Raw genomic sequence first — 21,671 nt, forward strand, 5'->3', positions numbered from 1 at the left:
ATTTAAAGAAATTTGTGAGCGTCTGACGAATGTCAGCATATATTTTAAAGCATCGACCAATTTGCGCCGAAACAAAAAAAATCCTCCCTCATATGTTGTCATATGTCGTATTCCGAAATTGGCGTCATTGACAATTGCTTAACTTTTGCGATTTTCCTTTTTAGGGGTCATGCAACATATTACTGGTTTGTCCTCTGACGTTAAAGTTTTCATGTTAAAGTTAAAGTTAAAGTCGTCATGTTGAAATGGTAATACAGGTCACAAACCGACACCATTCGCCACATCATCTGCTTTGCCGGCTGCGATAAGCTGCCAATACACTGCACTGTTTTGATCCTTGCGTACAGAGGAGCATGAATACGAATTGCCAGCATGAATCTCAATTTACTTCTTGCCTACACATACATCTTCTGCGCGACAGCCACCGCCGTCTGATGGCAGCACTGTGCCCGCTGCCGTAAACACTGTGATGGATTTATTGAAAGTAAAACAGAGACGTTGGCCGGAATAATTCAAATCTGGCCTGCTACCCAGCACTGGAGAAGGGGAGAAATAAGAATATGATGGGCGACGATGTGGGAGAAGGCATATGAAATATATATACAGGCACAGTAGCTTGCCTAACAAAGCGCGAATCAAGCCCGCTGGCGCACAAAAAACGGCAAAGAGCACGCACTGCCTGGACACCCTTTCCCTTGTTATGCCAAGCACCAAGCAGCAGTTCCTCCTACAAAGACCTCTTATCCAAACGCTTCAAGGAAGCGGCTAGCACACTTCTTTCGCCCGCATACACTGGGCGCACCAATAATATATGGTCCACAGTCTCCGGAATGCCACAAGTTGAACATTCTGGCGAGTCCACCTGTCCAATTAAATACAAGTACTTGCGCGTGCAAGCCACGTTTAAACGGAATCTATGTAGCAAGCATGCCTGACGACGCAGAATATCACGCGGAACATAAAATTTCAATGTTCGATCGGGCCCTTTTAGACGAACGTGTCGGGCCTCTGGTTGGGCACAGTAAGAAGCTGTGGCATTCTTCGTACAACTCGTAAGAAGGCATGTCGTATCTGCTCTTGAAAAAGGCACAGCTGTTTCGAGACCATTGCTGAGTGCGCTTTTCGCTTCAACATCTTCTTGTTCATTCCATTGAGCCCGCAGTGGGCAGGGATCCATTGAAACGCTATCTTGTGACCTTGGTGGTGAGCAGATGTGAGGAGCTCAGTAATGTTTAGTGTCAGGTACTGGTAGGCAGTGTGGCGTAAGAAGCTTTCAAAAATTTGCAACATTCAGTCTTTCAGTCCGGTAATATACACCAATTTTGAGGTGATTCTTAACATATGTAGCGAATAGATTACCGAATGGCTACAAGTTCAGCAGCGGTTGATGTTGAAGTATGCCCCAAAATGAAATGTAGAGTCGTTTTCTGAGCTTTTATGACCACAGCTGCTGCGGATGCCTGTGCTGACACAGATCCATCGGTGCACACCTGAATATAATTAAGATATTCTGATCAGATGTGCGCCAGAGTAAGTTGTTTGAGTCCACTAAATGGCACCATTGATTTATTTAGTATTCCGGGAACACGAAGGTGCACCAAAGGTTTGTCCATCATCAGTGGTGGTTGGGCGGGATGATATGGGAGGGCATATCCTGACGGTACTTGCGACGGATGGCAGCGGAGTGCACTTGTAAAACAACAATGCGGCCGTACAACCAGAATCTTGCTGAGTGGGTGAAAACGGTGTCTAGTAAGTGCTTGTAAATATACACGAAGTGGTTAGTGTGAGAAGTATATGGATATCGGACGAGCATGTGCCTATTCAATTGTTAGAGATGCAGCTTTGTTAGAGGTGCATCTGGGCAGTCCAAGGCTTATTTTCAGTGCCTGCGCTTGCATGCTCTCTAAAGTCCGCAAGCAGGAGAGTATACCGGGAGAGTGTACTGGATGTAGCCAAAAGTCTCGTAAAGCCGTATTAAGGAGCGCTCAGCTGATTCCCATTTGATGCCAGCTATGAAACGAGGTACATGGCAAAAATTAATTAGCCTTGTCTTCACCATGGCAGTATGTTGCGACCAAGACAGCCGGTGGTCAATGATTACCCCCAAGAATCTGTGCTGGGATACGTACGGTATTACGACTCCATGAAGAGTAATCGGGTAGCTGCTGACACATTTTCCAGTAAATGCAATCGCTGCACACTTTTCTGCCGCTCTACGTAAACCTTGACGCCGTAGGTATATCGATGTCGATGACACAGCTCATTTCAATCGCACACGTAGTTGTGGACGCGTCGAACCAGAAGCCCAGATGCAGATATCGTCAGCATATGCACTGATGTGAATCTTAGTTGGCAATTCACTCACCAGGCCAATTAGCGGAACGTTAAATAAAGTTAAGCTGAGGACTCCTCCCTGTGGAACTCCACGACCGACCTGATACCGGGTAGTATCTCCTTCAGGCATAGTCATGTAAACAGACCGGCCACTGAGATAGCTCAAAATCCACAAGTGCAGCTGGCCACCAACTCCCACGTCGCCAAGTCCATCAAGAATAGCATCATGGCGGACGTTGTCATAAGTCCACTTTATATCTAAAAAGAGAGCAGCTACTAGTTGACGGTGACGCCTTTCGTGTTATACAGTCGCCACAAAGTCGATGACGCTGTCGATGGAAGAGCGTCCCCGGCGAAATCCAGTCATCATATTCGGATAAAGATTATTGCTCTCTATACACCACTCAAGTCTTGCCAGCACCATTCGCTCCATAACCTTTCCAACACAGCTTGCCAGGACAACTGACCGGTATGAGGTAAGTTCGAGAGGAGGCTTTCCAGGCTTCAAAATAGCAACCAGGTGGATAATCTTCCAGTGTTCAGGAACAAAAATAGAAGCCCATATATCATTGAAATAATTAGTAGTGCAGTTCTACCATCCTTGCCTAAGTTTTATAATGTTGAATAATTAATCCCTTCAGGACCAGGTGCAGATGAATTCCGACAAGAAGCACGAGCAGCGTCTAATTAAGCTATTGAAAAATGCAAGTCGTATTGATTATTCGGCGAAGATGGCGATAAAACCTCTGCAATTGGTAACTGTGGCTGATTTGTGCCCGCAACCATTGGGTGCTCATGCTTCTCGGAACATGCCAGATACGGGACAGGGGCTTACGGTGATGCAGTAATGAGCAGAATGGTCTCCAACGTTGTCGTCCTAAGTTCTCCAGGTGGCGCCAAGGTTGTCCTTTAGCTCGGCGAGAAAGTGCGAGATCTTGCGCGGATTTCGTTCTTCTGTACTTTCTTTCAGCCCATCGACGGACCGCGCGAGGCCGCTCCAATTCCACGTCGATGCTAGACATCGACTCTAGCACACAAACATATCGAGTGTTCTCACTAAGAGAGGAAGTAATGAGGCCCTCTATTTGAGATGGTGACTGGAGGTCGACGCTTCTAGTCTCCACCAATGCCCTAATGGCGGGCCAGTCTGTGTATTGCACACGGGTGAAGTGGCAGGTGCGAACCCGTTGATGCATACGTACGTTGATATGTGATCACTCCCATGCATTTCCACATGACTACGCCAAGACACAGAGGGATGGAGACTTCTGGAAACAAACGCCACATCCAAGCAGCTGCTGTAGGTTGTTCCGCGTAGAAACGTCGGTGAGCCGTCGTTTATATTGACGAGATCTGGCGTATGTATAACATCTGCCAGGTCTCTTCATCGATTGCTCATGATGGCACTACCCCACTGAGGGTGGTGAGCATCAAATTCAACCGCAATAATATGAGGAGCTTCACAACACTGGACTGTTGTAAATAGATATGACTTGTCAAAGCCATCCCTTGGTGGAATATAAGCGCCAATTACAGAACATACTCGTCCTTTCAGAGTTAATGCCAAAGAGATGTAGTGACTCGTGTTGTGGGGTTGTAGAGCATGGCGGACGTGTGCAATGTCTTGACGTACACACACCAGCACTTTGCCTGTTTTGTCTGCTTCGCAAAGCCATAGCAGAACATATCCAGAAAGGCTGAAAGCAGCCGGCATGTTGGGCTCCCAGATCACAATAACAGGAAAGCGGTACTTCCGTACCCGCTGTCGGAAGTCACTCAGACGACCACCCTGGCCTCGGGCATTCCATTGCACCACTACACTGCGGCGCAAGTGCATCGTCACAGAGGCGGCGTTAATTTGTTGAGCCATTGTGAATTATTGCAATACCGCCAAGAGCGGCGCAAATACGTCCAAACACTGAACAGCAAACTTTGATGTTTGCGTGTTGATGCTAGAGCAGTACCCGCATTGAACAAACAAGGTGTTTCAGCATTTCTTTCACCTGCTGATTGTCGGGGTTGTCGGAATTTTCAGCATGTGCTGCAACCAAACTGGGATGAGGCCTGGCGGTGGCCTTTGATGGTATAGCAGGCCACTCAACATCTGAGGCGGCAGGTAATACAACAGCTTCTGTCCGAGCCTTTACCTTTTACATTGCCTGTGGCATTACAGGCGGAGTATTTTAGCGGGATTAGGCTCAATCTCTTGTTGCACCTGAGCTTTCGTAAACTGTAAAATTGACTTATCCAGGCTAAGCTCTCCTTCTGGTTCATTGTGTCGGCGTCGGGAACGTTGCTTGCGCTGACGAATAGACGCAGCCGCTTCTTGATAAGTCGGATTATCTCGCACCATCTTGTTTAGTATAAGTCTTTCGTTCCGAATTTTAGGACAGTCCTTAGCCGTCGCCTAATGGGCACTCGAGCAGTTAGCGCACTTGGCAGTCTCCGTCTGGCATGTGTCATTAGGGTGCGTACCGCCGCATCGACGGCAGGATACCTTGTTTCGACACACGGCAATCACATGTCCGATCTTGTATCATTTATGCCACTGAATAGGTCTTGGAACATACATCCGAACTGGATGTCTCAAATAGCCTATTTTAACGTGAGATGGGAGGGATTAAGTTTCAAAGACTAATTTACAGCACTTCGAGCGGCAAAAAAGAGGAACATCCACAATACGTGCCGTAGATTTGATCAGCGCGCAGAGATCGCTTTCACTGATCTCGGGGTTAACGACCGTGATTAAACCTGCTGTAGTCTTTTTACTATGTGCAAGAAAGGAAAGGACCAGCATGTTGCCAAGCGCACCAATTCCTTTCAGGTTGTCCAATGTAGCCTGGGATTGGACATCCACCGTAAGGACTTTCTTCCAGGGATAAATTCGGAGCTCGTCAACTTCACCAGGAACCAGGTGGTCGAAAAACTGAGTCAGGTGCTGTCTGTTTATAACATTCAGATTTGCCGTTGCCGTTGTTGGTACGAAGGCCATGGAAAAGAAGCCTTGCTTGTCAGCAATCTTCTTTTGTGACTCACTCGTTGTTGATGTTCGGCGCATCTGCCTTTTCAGGCGGCGTGACTGTACAGTCGTGTAGATGCAGTCAGAATCCATCTCAGTCAATGTGGAGTCATCCGCCGAGTCTGGAAGCTCCACGTCCGCGACGTTGAGATGATCCGTCGAGTATACCGCAGGCTGTTCAACTGTGGCGGGTGGTCGTAGGGGTCGTGCGCCCACCATCCCGAAGGATGAAGAGAACACAAATAGCTCACAGCGGTAAAAATCCTGAAAATTGGAAGCGCGCTAGCTTCAGACATTCGGAAACCTCCACTTCTTCTTCCTCCCCGGTAATCACTGTGGTGCCTGCCGGCTGTAAAGGCCGTGCTTGTGCAAGAAGTCTGCGCTGGCAATACGAATATTTTGAGCTGTGTAAAATACGCACCGTAAAATTTCTTTTTCCCGTATAATTAGGTGTGCCTCCGAAAACTAAATAAATAGTCAGCTTGCAACTACAGCCGCTACGACATCCGTCTATCTCTACTCCACTCTATAGTGCACTATTATTACGCTAGGGTGCGCTAGTATTCTAGCTGATAAAGTGTAACCGAAAGTATTGTTTTCACTACGAAACAGCTGAGTTGAAAGTAAGAAAAAATATTTATTGATGAAGTCATTTACTGCAACGCGCTACTCATTAATTACAAAGTCCTGTCCAATGTGGCGTCTATGCGTAGCAATGTAGGCCTAGGGAAAATTAGGCAGACGGATGGATCAATAAGGGCGTCCTATTTGAAACGAGGTGGGGATAGTCACCACCATACTGTGCATTTTCGTTAACGCTGCTTCATTAAGACACCTCTTCTACTGCAGCGACTTCGAATTTAGATGAAAGACGCACACAGGAAAATGGCAGGAAAAAAGACGCCTCTTTATTTCAGGGTCTTGGCTAGTTAGTCTTTCTTTATGCAATGCAGCAACTAGCCCAAGAATGTTTTTTGCTAGATTCTATTTAGACCCGAAAAATTTTCAAATACCATTGTTTAATTCTTATTTAGTACCCTTGCATCCTCTCCCTGCTACTTATCCACTACTACCAAACATTTTTTGCAAACCTCTACCACCGGTGCATTCACGTATTCTATGTTTCTTCTAAACTGCTGGGACTAGGCTAGAGCGACTGTGTCCGCACAGACCTCGCCTTGATGCTGCCACGCTCCTGTCGTCACCATCATCATCATCATCAGCAGCAGCAGCAGCCTGACTATACCCACTGCAAGGCGAAGGCCTCTCCCATATTTCTCCACTTAACCCGGTTCTCTGCTAGCTGCATCCACTTGACTACTGCGAACTTCTTAATCTCATCCGCCCACCTAACTTTCTGCCGCCCCCTGCAACGCTTTCCTTCCCTTGGAATCCAGTTTGTTACCCTAAGCGGCCATCGGGTATTCTCTCTGCGCACTGCATGTCCTGCCCATGCACATTTCTTCTTCTTAATTTCCACTAGGATGTCGGTAACCTGAGTTATTTCTCTGACCCGCTCTGCCCGCTTCCTATCTCTTAATGTTACCCCTACCATATTTCGTTCCATAGCCCTCTGGGTTGTCCTCAGCTTAAGTAGAATTCTCTTGGTTAGCCTCCACGTTTCAGCCCCATAGGTGAGTACAGGTAAGATGAAACTGTTATATACTTTCCTCTTTAGCGGTACCGGTAAGCTGCTAGTCATAATCTTCGAGTGCTTGCCAAATGCGCTCCATCCCAATTTTATTCTTCTTGTTATTTCCTTTTCATGGTCCGGATCTGTGGTTACTACCTGTCCTAAGTAGACATATTCGCCTACTACTTCCAGTACTTCGCTACCTAATGTAAACTGCTGTTCCTTTCCGAGGCTGTTGAACATTACCTTAGTCTTCTGCGTATTGATTTTCAAGCCTACCTTTCTACTTTTCTTGTCTAGATCACCAATCATTATTTGCAGTTCATCCCCCGAGTTGCTTAGCAAGGCAATGTCATCAGCAAATCGCCGATTACTGAGGTATTCTCTATCTATCCTTATCCCTAAGTGCTCCCATTCCAAGTCTATGAATACTTCCTCTAAGCAAGCTGTGAATAGTACTGGGAAGATTATATCTCCTTGCCTAACACCTTTTTTTATAGAAATTTTGTTACTTTTTTTATGCAGAACTATAGTTGCTGTGCAGCCACTATATATATCTTCCAGCACTTTCACGTACGGCTCGTCTACCCCCTGATTTCGCAACACCTGCATCACCGCCGTGGTTTCAACCGAGTCAAATGCTTTTTCGTAATCAATGAATGCTATGTATAAGGGCTGGTTATATTCCGAGCATTTTTCTATCACCTGATTGATGGTATGGATATGATCAATAGTAGAATGATGGTATGGATATGATCGACGCTCCTGTACGAAACGCTAAATTTTTTTTCGAAATGCACCACATATAGCGCATGTTTAATCTCTTGAATAAACTTTCTTTCCTATGTTCGCGTTTTAAGGCATCCAGATCTAGCTCCAAAGAGAAGGCCGCTGCCCCTTCAGCTCTTTTCCACTGAATGTTTTTTTATTTCCTAACATCCGTTTCTTTACCTGCCGTTAAATGTTCTTTATCTCCGTCCTGTTTTCCCACATACTTACTAATTAGTTCCCTTCCTAATTAGTTCATTTTCCTAAGGCGGCTTTAATAATGTATTTTTCTTTGAATTTCTCGTATGTCGAGAGACGCCCAGCTTATGCCTCTTTGTAGTTCGTAATTTATTCTAGCCTCGAGCTCCAAGTGCTAATTTTGTCACAGAACTTCGATTTTTTTCTACTACCGGAGTCTACCCTAAAGCGCAAAACCGCGTTCCGGAAGGTAAGTTCTGGTATTATTATTATTTTCTAAATACCATTTAGTAGATTATATCTTGTGTACCCAATGATTATCTGTGCTTCATTATTGCGGCAAGCTTTCGCCACTTTGCCCTGGAGGTCTTTTCATGTTTTTCTATGTACACCTCTCCTTCCTGTAGTGTCCCATAACCGTACGGAGGGAACGAACAGGCGCCGACAGAGAGTGTGAGCGTGTGAGCTCCAGAGAAGAGAGGGAAAAAAGTGCTGATGATGATAGCATTGGTGTATTAAAGCAGAATCGACACATGTGCGGGATACAACACTTCCTATATCCATACCTGGATGCCCCGAAATAGACCCACATCTTTGTTAAGCCAGCTAGCGCCAAAGCACGCGCGCTACGTCACGTAGACGCTTCGACATCATTACAGTAGACTCTCCATTACACGCGTGGAAAATGTGTAACTTTGCGCGTACATAGCAATACTCTCTCCTAATCCCGTAAAGGCAGTGGTGAAACAATTGAGGGGAAACCACTAGCATATTTAAGGCTTTCCTGCAGCATCTGAACAATGACAGCAGTTTTCTCGTTCGCAGGTAGAAGTGATATTTGGGCTGGGAAAGGTATTTGTGTGGGCGCGCCTGTTGGCAAATTGTAACAGCTAGACGCGGCGGGCTCAATGCACTTACTACGTCGCGTCGTTTCCGGAAGCTAGCTGCTGTTGAAGTGAATCATTAACGCTACTTCTTGGCTCTATAGGTCAACCCTCTATTCGGCGAGGCCACGAATCTGCCCGGGAGCGGCGCCAGTCAACGGGACAACCACAGCATGACTCCCAGGACGCCGGTGTGTCACAGCGCCCGGTGAAATATTTGATGTTTATTTGTACTTACTCTGTCGTGTATTATATATTGACGCCAGGCAGCTGTATTGTATCACAGTGTTTTTATAGGAAGCCTTCTTTTTGTGAGCCTCAAGTCTGTGTGTTATAAGTATTAGGGTTATTTTCAGTTTATCGTCTCTTGCTGTCTGAAATCTCTTGAACGCGACATCTTTACGGGCCCGTATCTCAAAGAAATAGGCAGTGTCTTCGTTGTGGTTGTAATACGAAAACCAGAACCAAATAAAGGGACAATAAATGTTTCGCTACAAACTGCGGAGTCGAACACTTTTTCTTCGTAGTATGAAGCGAGCACGCATACACTCCTTCACAGAATCGTACTGCTTCTGTGCAAATAATAGACTGGTTTCTTTATGACTATCAGGTTATAATTAGCCGCGTCAATAGAATGAAACTAATGACCCAATTAAAGGATAAGCGAGTAGCAAAAACACTTTCCGCCTACCTGCGATGCTGTACTAACTGGAAAATTCCTTGGATCGTATGGCTCTGCCGCAACAGATGACCCAAATTCAATGCATTATATATTTTTTCATAATCCTAATGCATTGAAGTTTAAGGATAGCAAAAAGGGACCGATAACGCTATATCATTGAACTCTTAACGACAGAGATGAAGCTTTCCGCAAGCTCGCTTTGTTAATTCTGACTCCGACCCTCTTTGCTTTGAACAGGCGAAAATTGTGCACGAACGGTCACTCCCTTTGGTCACTACATGGAGGTAGTTTTTGGCTGAACGTGTAAAAAAATGGAGAGCATTTCCCCTGAGACCGGAAAAGCCACCGTTACACAATATAAAGCTGTCCGGAGTGTGCGCACCGGCACACCCAGTGCCATCCTTTAGGGTGGGTGACCAGTGCGGCCGCGCAGGTTCCAGTATAACGGCGGTGCAGATCTGCACTGAGAGTTCACCCTCTCCATCTCCTCCCCACCCAGCCCCCTCTTTTTCTTTTGCCCTTCACAAGAGCCATTAGCCGTGTGCTCTAATGAGTGATGGAAGGAACATGTTTGCCCAGAACGCTCAAAAAGGTGGCCGTGAATAGGAAATGGGCGTTCTAGAAACCGCGTGGGGTGGCCACGGGACGTTGCATGCTTTCCGCCTTCGTTTGTGGCACAATGCAGCGTCTGCGTGGACGCCGTCGTCATTGAGCCGCTAAAGTGCCCTGTAGCTCTACGAGCTAGGAGGGAAAGGCGCACCGCCGACCAAAACAACCACCGACTTCGGAACTCATTCTGGATTTTGTCTACAATGTCTTGTGGGGCCAGGCTATTGGCTGATAAAACGAATTTTATGCAAGCTGCCTTTGGCTAGAAATATCTAGCTGCATTAAACACAGATATGGCGCCGGCCACTGGCTCAACATTTATCTATTTGTGGCCCTGGTGCGCTGCTGTTTCAACCGTATCTTGTTGCATAATCTTAAAGGCCTAGCAGGAAAGATCGGTTTTTTGAAAATGACGCCGCTGATATCGCCAACTGCATCTTCCGATCACATGACGGCTTTCCGCAAAAACAAACAGAAAACTTGTAGTAAAGTATAGAACAAAATTTATTGTTGATTTTTAAACTTTTAAAAACAGCTACACAGATAAAGCTGGAAAGCAGATGAGCAAGGAGGTTTTGTTTTCCTCTACTTGGAAACCATAAAGGAATGCTGGCCCAGAGCTATCAGTATTGCATGTAAAAACGGCCTTTGTCATTTATAAGGTTTCATTGCTCTTTCTTGACACTCCGCTTAGATCTCTGTTCATATGGCACAAAAGCAGCGCAAATGATGGGACAGAAAGCAAAACAACAGACCAGCCGTAATCGGCCCTTTGCACCATTTCACCTATATATTCCCATGTAATGTTCTGCCTCTGTGCGGACAGGCAAGCATATGTAGAATGTGCACATGGAGTCTCGGAAACAATTCCTCAAACTGTTAACAAACGAGCAGCCGAACGATGATTTTCAACTCTGGTCTGACGTACACAACACATCACCTGTACTGAGATTTTCCCCGACTTAAGTCCGTTTCACATGATGCAATTCTTGCCGCAGTAGAGTGCGGTTTCAGCCGCACAGCGACAGTAATGTTCGCCGCTCTCGTCGCAGAGCCACTGCGAAGGGCTTCCAACGAGTCTGTCGCATTGCCGCACGGCCGGTGCTACCGCTGCGACGGGGCCAGCAGTCAGCCAATAGGATTCCGAGGCATACGTCACAGGAAACGATGGAGAGGAAGCCGTCGAAGTCGATGAAATAGTTCAAAAATAGTCTTTTGCCCACATGTAGGTTACATATAAATAAAAAGATATCGTACAATAAAATAGATCAAGTTTGATATTTACTTTTTGAAAATAATTTCTTCGCAGTCATCGACCGCTCGCGCTGCACCAACATAAATCGCAGGGCGCTGTCAAGCATGTGAAACGGGCTGCTGCGATTGCGTCGCAACGACATAAGGTAAGATGGAGTCCAAAGTCAGACTCCGCCCGCACCACTAATGTATCGCGGGAGTGCGACCGGGCCGAATTTTTTCGTGCGCGTCGCACCATGTGAAACGGGCTCTGCGTGAGGGGGTTGTCGCACTTAACTTATTCGCCCCCAGTGTTCCCACTTACAGCAGCCGAAATTGGAAGAGGAGTTCTGGCTGGATGCCATCGGTTCATTGCCATGGGAAGCAAAGCCGAGTGCACTCTTTTCTGATTTGTGTTTTGTTTAGCTTAATTTTTTCACTCAAAGGATATGATCATGTGATGAGTCAAACTCCTGAAACTCGGAAGCGTTCAGCATTGAGGATGGAAACTCCCACGAGGAGGAAACGCGCTCCCAGTCGAGAACAAGTAGTAGATTTCCTTGCCTTCATTCCAGTTTCTTTAACACATACATGGTGTATGTGTGTGCGGCGTAAGACACAAAAGCAGACCTATGCCAGCTTCTTCCGCAGCCTCAGACGAGAAGCGAACATTCTACTTGTTCCTATATAATGGCGCCTGCATATCAGTTCACCAGGTTCATGATTACCTCTCAGATATTTGTAACAGTTTTCGAATGCTAAATACAAAGTAGAAAGATTTTCAAAGATCTGTTACCTGCTCACCCATTTTATGATACGTGAATAGTTCTTCCTGAATGGAAGGCTTCAGCCATAAAAACACAGGTCACGTTAATGAACTGACAAAATAAATGTGTTTTACAATTAGGCGTCTCCAAGATAAAAAAATGAATTGCGAAAGGGTAAATATAAAGAAACGATCAGTTTGACGGCCGAGGGCGGTGGAAGGGGGGGGGGGGGGGCGTTTTTCAGGAGTTCACACAGGGCGCTGAATGAGGTAATGGGACTTGCGGTCAACGGTAATAAAACACATCTATTAATGGTTCACAACCAAGACATTATTACTCCACCAGCGTCGGTATCTCACTTCCTGGCTTTTTGTAACTGGAATCGTTGAATACCATCAGACTCTACCTACTTGCGCTGAAAGAAAAACCGACTACATTTACCTTGTATCCGCATACATTAACAAATGCCTGTAACAATTTGTGGCTATCGACTATAGAACAACATCGTCCGCATATGTTATTCCTGCATCCCTTTATTCTTCGTCCGTTCCATCTGGCTTGTAGACAAACACGTCTCTTACGGACAAAGAAGACGCTCGCGATGCCGCAAAAGATTGGAATGAAAAGTAGGCTCAGCGCAATCGGAATACTAGGTAACAAATGTTTCAAAGTAATTTTTTAATAACACGCCGTAACTATGTATCCCTTTCTTGGCGTATGGCAATTATGATCATCGTAGAAGATTGTGAAATATCAAATTCTATTTCACAAGCGAAATATATTTAAACCGCTCGAAACGTATGGCGTGGTAGTTGTGAGTGCGATCCGTAGAACCACATGCAACACAATTTACCGCAATATTTTCCTCGTTTCGCAGGGCACCAGACGAGGCGGCCGGTCATTAAACGTTAGCGATGAGTTTTAGACAAATGTGAGACAAGGTAGGGTACGTCGATCCATAGGCGACCTTTTTTAAAACGCTATTTAAAATGTGCGTTGTGACACCATAAATGCCGCCGACAGGCTTGTTAAGTGCTGGGTGATTCTGCGAATTCGCAAGCTTCTGTTGTTACCTGATATGCAGCCATATGAATGAATTTACTTGCTACTAGCGGTCGTTAAAGGTGTGCAGTCTAGGGAAACTGTACTCAAAATGCACATCTTAAACGTCACGAGATGGGAATGAAAAGCACGGCCTACCGTCACAGACAGCGACGCAGACGACTCCCTGTTCGAGCGTGGACGATGCTGGCGGCCGAGAACGCAACTTCTGTGAGCAGACGGGAATATGTTTCTGCTACTGCACGCGGCTCACTTATCGTGCTTTGTGAGATCTCCCTTCAGCTTAATTGTCTGTATCAATTCAGCGGCACTATTTACTAAGGAATGTAGACTATGCTTACGCTTGTCGGGAAATATGAGAAGCTGTCCCGACTGCAAGGAGCACCGAGTGGATAAAATTCTTTTTCAGGGGTATATCGCTGTTTACAGTGAAAATTTATCAAGGCAAGGAATAATTGATTTACTTAAATATTGCATACTAAAGTTTGCCACATCTTCTTCTCAACACATCATTTATTTGATAATCATCAGCCGTGGTCTCTGGTCTTGTCCGCAATCGAAAATGAATTTAGGTAACTGATTCCTTATATGTATTCCTATGAGCCGTGCTCTTGTCTTGTACCCAAACATGTTTCCTGTTCTTTTTAATATTTCTCCTTTTTACTGGTCTTTCATAGATTCAGAATGCTTTCTGCGATGTTCATAGTTATCCTGGACAAAATTAAAATATCAGACGCGCTCTGTAAAATCAGAAACTGCTTTGAAATCATTTGCTTCAATGCATTCCTTTGTGCAGTAAGCCTTCTTTTCACCTACAGTCGGCCCCGCCTGGCAAAGCAGCGACACCGCATCATGCTTACGTCGTAGATCAGTGCTAGTCTGAGCGAGCAATTAAAACCTATATTGATGTTTTGCAGACCCTACTGTATCTTTATATCAATATTGAAAAACTGCGGATATGGCACACATCCTTGTTTGAGTCCTTCGCATACCTCGAGGGTAGATATACATTTTACCCCGTCCCATGCAATCTCAATTTATCACCTGAACATATTTCGGTTATTAAATTTATTCTCTTAGAATTGGTAGCAGTTCTCTATTATGTTGTGGTAGGCACCGCTTATGTCCATGAAACCCAAAACAGCTGTTCTGACCCCGCCTATATGCAGAATGTAGAGGTAATCGTTAAAGTGCGATGCAGGGACCACAGGTTGGTAAGGTCTTGAATAAGTCTAAATTGGAAGAGGGAAGAAAGCTGATTATTACGAATGAAGTCGACCAACGAATTCGCGATGAGAGGGAGGACAGAAGGGTTTAGTATCTTGCTACAGTACAGATCTTCCGCTCTATCCAAGGATGACGACCTTAGCCTACAAGCAATGTACAAGCAATGTACAAAGAAATTACAAGCCACAATGACCATCTCATTCTTTCCGAATCCCTCAACAGGGTATCCGAGTGGTGCTCCCTCTGGAAAATGTCTATTAATGTTAAAAAATTAGTAGCCATGACAATTACAAGAAAAAAGCAATCCTCTCTCTTCTCCTACAGCGTTAATGGTACACCACTTTTAAAGGTTGATGAATATAAATACTTGGGAATAACACTGACATCAAATATTAATTGGGAGGCACACATAAATAATATTACGACTACAGCCCTACAAAAATTATTGTATTTGATGAGACGCCTAAAGACCACACCAATGAATATTAAGCTTCTGGCCTATAAAACATTTGTCAGACCAATTTTAGAATACGCTAACACAATTTGGTTTCCTTATACATCAACTTACATACCTAAACTCGAACGCGTGCAAAGAAAAGCAGCAAGGTTTATTCCCAGCAAATACAGGCGTACAGACTCACCCTCCCTTCTCTTAGCTCGTTCAGATTTAAACACATTATCGACTAAAGCAAAACAAGCCCGAATAAAATTTCTTTATCAACTACTACACGGCCAGTACAAAATTGATACAACTACGTACATATCGCATTCACTGTCTAGAATAACACGGCACCACCACGAGCATGCGCTAACGAAATACTCTTTTTCTAACGACGCATTCAGGTACTCTTTCTTTCCTCGCGCGATAAGAGAATGGAATCAGCTTAGCTCATCTCTACAAAACACCAATTCATTGCCCCTGGTTCGTAACCCAACTAGAGTTAATCACAAGAGACCATTATTGCTTCTTACTTTTATTACCGGTTGCCTTTACACGTTACTAACAATTCGTAGGATTAATATGGGGTACACCGACTATTGGTATCTTTTTATTTTGTTTGTTTGTTTTTTTATGAAATGCTGCCATACTGTTGCGAGTATTGTTCGGTTGTTTTTCCCAAAAATTCTATACCTTGTTGTCCGCATTTATTCGAACTGTTTAGAATTCTTTCATTTCTTTTATATTGTATGCTTGTAACATAACGTGTTTTGCCCGTCTGCTAGGCTCTCGATTGAGAGCGGCAGAATTGTTAAATAAATAAATAAATATTATTTCAGAGATATCATTCTCTGAGTTCGCTGCGGAAGTAGGCGGTAAGATAGTTAGAGAGGATACCGTTAAGCTGTCTGAGGAGACAAAATATTTTAATAAGAAATGCTAAAGTATGAAACCTTCCTATCCAACAGACCAAACAGAACTGGAAAAGATACCAAATCTAATAAATTAGCGCAAATTGGCCGATATAAGGAAATATAGCATAGAAAAAATTGAGCATGCTGTACAGAACGGGGAAAGCCTTAAAGCGATGGAGAAGAATTTGGGCAAAGGAAAAAATTAGATGTATGCGCTTACGAACAACGCGGCCAATGTCATCACGAATATGAACAGGACAGTCAAAGTTGTAGAGGAGTTCTATACTGATCTCTACAGTAGTCAAAGTAGTCAAGACACAATAGACAGACGGTAGTGAAAAGCAGTTAGATGTTCCACCTGTGATGAAGGACGAGGCTTAGAAAGCATTACAAACTATGAAAAGGGGGAAAGCAGCTGGACAGAATCAGGTAACTACAGATTTGTTGAAGGACGGGGGATATTGTGCTAGAAAACCTGGTTACCCTTTATACGCACTGCCTTGTGTCAATGACGGTCCCAGAACCATGGAAGAGTGCATACTTTGTCCTTTGGCAACCAAGCAAAAGATCAAGCAGGTTTTCGGAAAGGGATACTCTACTATCGATCATGTGGATACCATCAACCAGGCAATAGAAAAATGCTTGATATATAACTAGCCCTTATACACAGCATTCATGTAATACAAAAAGCATTTGACTGTAGAAACCACGGTAGTCATGCCGGCATTGCAATAGCAGTGTGTAAACAAGAGGTACTGAAATTCACGCTGAAATTGCTGAAATATATATATCATGTCTTCACAGCAACCATAGTTCTGCATAAGGAATGTAACCGAATTCCTATTTCCAGTGCTTTGACAGCTTGCTTAGAGGAATTGTGTTCAGAGACTAGGAATGGTTGCGGTTAGGTATATAGATAGATGAAGCATACCTCAGTAATCTGCGATTTGCAGATGAGATTCCCTTCATAAGTAACGGAAGAAATGAACTACAAAGAATGATAGCCTAGACAGGAAAAGCAGAAACTTAGGCTTGAAAATCTATATGCAGAAGTCTCAGGTATTGTTCAACAGCCCCGGAATGCAACAGCAATTTAAGTGTCAAAGCACTGAAAGTAGCAGGCAAATATATCTTCTTAGGACAGGTAGTAACCGCAGCTCCGGATAATGGAAGCTAAATAATAAGGAGAATAAGATTAGGATGGAGCGCAATTGGCAAGCACTCGCAAATTATGACTAGCAGCTTACCGTATCGCTCAAGCGGAAACCATACAGCACTTCATCTTACCTCTACTCACCTGTGGTACTGAGACGGGGAGGCTAACGAAGGCGGTTCCACTTAAGCTGAGGACAACGCGATAAGGAATGGAACGAAAAATGGGGGTAACATTAGGAAAATGGGTCACAGAAATAACTCAAGTTACTGACATTCTAGTGGAAATCAAGAAGTGGGCATGGCCACGACATATAGGGCAGCAAACATGTAGGGTAACAATTCAACATCGGCAAGCAGCCGTGACCGGTAGTAAATCTCATGCATTCGCTGCATTGTGCACGGAAACACAATATGCCCTGCTGTCGGCTCATCGTTGCACACCTGCAGAATTTCCTGCCGAAGGTTTTTAAATATAAGATGCTGTGCGGTCATGCTGGGTGCAAAGGTCTGCACCAGTAAGTCATTGCTTAATCTGACCGACAACAAATGACGCGTGAACAAAGCAAGGGTGGAAACGATCTTGCCTTCGCGGTAGTCGATTAGTTAACTCAATTCTGGGTCCATGCACTGCTGTTGCGCAAAGCTGGAGGCGCTTACCGCTCTCAAAAAGGAGTCTTCGTCATCGCCTTTTGGAGGAGCGTCGAATGCAGCGTGGCATAACCAGTGTGCGTCGGAATGCTTTAGACCCGTCTTATAGACTACAGTCACCTCATATTCTTGAAGACGTAGGCTGAATCGGGCGAGCCAGCATAGTGCATGGTGATCGCTTACTACCTTGAAGTCGTCAAGTACAGGTGCGGACGGAAGTTGGATGCATCCCCAATTTATTTAAGGCACCATGAATCCGTATTCGAGTGAATTGCTTCGGCTTTCGAAAGAGACCTGCTAGTTTAAGTCACAACCTTTTGTACACCGGCACGGTTCTAAACAAGGATTGCACCTGGAGCCACGCTGCTTGCGTCGATGTTAATGTCATTTTGGGTGTTTTCGTCAAAGTGTCCGAGGACAGAAGAAGACTTTAGGTGGCGTTTAAGTTGAACAAGGCGTCCATTTCTGACGCTTTTTATTCAAACGGAACGTATGCTTTTCTAAGGTGGTTAAAGATTCGGCGATGCGCGAAACGTTTTTGCAAATCGTCGGTAATACGCGTACAACCCAAGGAATCGACGAACTGCTTTGCTATAACCGGCCGTCGAAACTGTGCCATCGCAGCGGTCTTCTGTGGGTCTAGGCGAATTCCGTACTTGTTTACGATATGACCTAGAAACAAGAGCTCCTCGTAGTCGAAGTGATACTTGGACCCTGACGATGTAAAACTGACACTGTCTGCAGCCTTTTCAGGTGAGCTATAAAGACCAAAGTGAAGACAACGACGTGATCTAAGTAGACAAGGCTAATCAGCCACTTCAGGCCATACACTAAAGCATCTATTACTCGCTGGAAGGCGACTGGGTCGGAACAAACGCCATCGAGCATTACCTTGAACTCGAAGAGGGCGTCATATGTGATGAAATCTGTCTTCTCGTGGCCTCTTTTGTCGACCTAAATTTTTCAGTACCCGCTATTCAAATTCATAGAAGAGAATTACTTAGTGTTAGAGAGACGGCTTATACTGTTATCGATGCCAGGGAGCAGGTAGACATCCGTTTTTGTTAAGTTGTTCAAGCGATGGCAATCGACAAAGAAGCCAAGTGTGCTGTCTTTCTTCTTCAGGAAAGCTACCGGTGCCACCCAGGGGCTCTTCGGTGGCTGCATCACAGGAGTCACCGCAGTTCTTTTCAGACGATATCGCGGATTAAGGTTTATCAGATTATCTCCGCATGTAGGTCAGACGTCAGAGTGACCTGAAGGAAGACTTGAAGCAACTGTTGATTCGGCGAGATCGCGCGGCCGACGGCTTGTCCATGCTCGAAGCCTCTTGAGCGAATTCCGCCATGATTTTTGGTGGCTGTCATTGGAGACCGTCAAAACATTGGTCAGTCATTTTGAATCGGCTCAATGGACGAGATGTTTACACTCTTCAATATAAAACTGCCGAATCATTCGAGTTGAATTCGGGATGGGCGTCGAGCCTGAGCTCTGTTTTTTTGTGCGACATTTGCCAAATCCGTCAAAAACTCCCTCTTAGATGTATCCCAATCCTTCAAAACATTCTCTCGATTGTCGAACCAAATTCGGGCAGAATCTTGATGAGCAACTAGACTTTTCGTAGTCTTGTTTCCTCATTTTAGGCATTCTACGTTGACATGTGTTCAAACATGTCGAGCCAGTCTGCTGCATCGTCATTCCGTCTTCTTTGGAAGCAGGGGTCACAGGGCTAGACGAAGATGTCGATGCTGTAGCTGAGCGATGGTCAATATTTGGGTCTTCTACCGAGATCGAACGAGGTGCGGCAGGACACCGTCTTTAGGATGGAGCTGTTGACGTCGGCGGCTGGCTCGGCGACTGGCAGGCTGGTCCCCCAAGGCGGCAGGAACGACGCTAAGGCCTTCGTTCGAAGGGGTAGGCTGTTAGTGCCTCCACTAGATGTCACGTAGTGTGTGAGAAGTCCAGTAGCCACAAGTGAAGACACTGGCGTTGCACTTAAAAGAAATTATTGGGCTGACTTGCGCCCGGAAAAAACTAAGGCATCGGCGGTTACGATAGCAAACAATCGTGCTCGGCGGTCGGCGAATAAAGAATGTCTGATGCGCATGTCAACGCTCAATTTCAAGATGTCTAAGAAACATCTAGATAAAACTACAAAAAAGGGGACTAACATAACCTGCAACACAGTATAAACACAGGTGAATGGCTGGAATCTTTGCGATACATCTCGACGCATCTTGTGCGACAGAGAAAATGACAAATATTTGTCTTACGGTAACGAGCATTAACAAACGAAAAATACACAAGTGCTCCGCGCGCTAGAATCGCAGTGATATGGCCGCATATCGGCAACTGCCGAAAATATTGAATCAGGAATTGAATAGTTCGTGCATTAGGCCCGATGGCCTAACTGGGCTGTCTGTGCAAATGCAGCACAAGAAATGTAATCTAAAGTACCTAACGACCTCCCAATATACATATGGCAAAGGCGATTTTACCTTTGCCCAAGCAAGCAGTTGTATTGACAGAAGTTACAGCTTCCAGAAGAGCTCAGACAAAATTATATTCTAATGGCGGGAAAGAGAACGTGACTAATTATGCTGGCTACATTCGGCATAAAACATTATCGTTCATTTCTCCGATAAAAAATACGAATGCGAAGGAATCCTAGAGAAATACGTTTTCATATCCGTCAGTGATGAAGAGAAGGGAAAAATTTTAAGAAATTGCAACGAGAAGTACATAAAACATTGCAGAATGGATATGTGAGGTGGGGGCGCGATTTATTCCACCGAGATGCCACTGGTTTGAAGTGTCATGCGTGAGGACAAACACTCATGAGATATGAAATTGTGAGAATTGGCATTGTCATGCCATAAAAGGAGCAGTTTATCTAAAAATTGTTCTGGGGATTGAAAGCAGCAATAAGAGTATTTGTAGGTAATTGTGGCATCTCAAAAATGACTTATATTGAATGAATTGCCTGGCTCTGCCAAATGACAAAACAAAATATAGATCTCCAGATGGTTTATGTATTTCCACAATAACACACGCCTAAGTTCGTTTTATAAGCACATTAGGCAGATAATTGTTTGAGTTAGCACAAAAATAATTAAAACGAGAGAATGAAGATATTTAAACTCGTTCAGTCACAATGAATGCACTATGTTAGCGCAAAATAAATATTGATTATGTAACTGGCATATGCAGGTATTACTTGAGAAATATTTCAAACAGTTCATACCTCCTTTGCTGTATTCCACTGCATAAATATATGTCTTCTCTCCTTCCTGTTTAACAGTCATGGAGACGTTCAGCGTCCTACAATAAAACGTTTAGCGTAACTTATAACACTATGTAACAGGATTTTATTTCTTTTTGAATGTGTTGATTACAGAACGGTACTGCAGCTAGTAAACTCACGAAGCTAGTGTTGATTTTTTCAATTGTGGTATGGCACTATATACACGAAGCAGTTTTTTTGCGCACTCCGGGATTCAGAGTTTTTTTTTATTCATTTATAGAGTGGGAGAGTGATGCCGTGATTTTTCCTTCTTGTTCTCACGAAGTTCTTTCTGGCCGCTTTATAGTACTCTAGGCTGTAATACAGAACACAGAAAAGGCTGGTTTCTTTTAAGTGAAAGTATAAAACATTGCACTGTAGATTTTAAGGAGCCTACATCGTTTTATGTGCAAAATATATCAGGAATGGCTGCACTTATTTATAGACTATTTGAAGTTCCCGTCCCTACAAGTGAAACATGCAGAACAACCTTTTTAACTGCCGAAAAGTTGAAACTCAGTACCTAATCAGCGCTTCTAGATATAGTTCAAATATTTATTGCCTTCTGAAAAGACTTGGTTGTCAGCATACCGCGATCATGATGCACAATCTTCATATATCTACAGTACAATTTTGCAATAATATATTTTTAAGACAATTATTTTTTAAATTCTTCCAAGAACTGCCCTCTTTTGAGTTTGGAAGTACCTATATGACGTAAAAACATGGTAATAAGAAACTGGAAACAGTCACACTAGATCTGAAGGCGATACGAAGTATTTACAGCCAGTTGTTGCTCTGACGAGGGGCAAT

The 21,671-nt window shown here is 44.4% G+C and overlaps 1 protein-coding gene across 1 annotated transcript in view; it reads right to left on the reverse strand.

The window, feature by feature from the left end:
• Window positions 1-21,671, reverse strand: part of LOC146170903 (uncharacterized) — a 186,742-nt gene that overhangs the window by 44,279 nt on the left and 120,792 nt on the right. Inside the window, exon 5 of the mRNA XM_084586715.1 lies at window positions 20,820-20,896. Coding sequence (XP_084442841.1) covers window positions 20,820-20,896 — 77 coding nt within the window. The remainder of the gene's footprint in view (window positions 1-20,819; window positions 20,897-21,671) is intronic.

Source organism: Amblyomma maculatum, unplaced genomic scaffold (assembly GCF_055883805.1).
Source record: "Amblyomma maculatum isolate TAMU_Amacu unplaced genomic scaffold, ASM5588380v1 scaffold_28, whole genome shotgun sequence".
Taxonomy (NCBI): Eukaryota; Metazoa; Arthropoda; class Arachnida; order Ixodida; family Ixodidae; genus Amblyomma; species Amblyomma maculatum.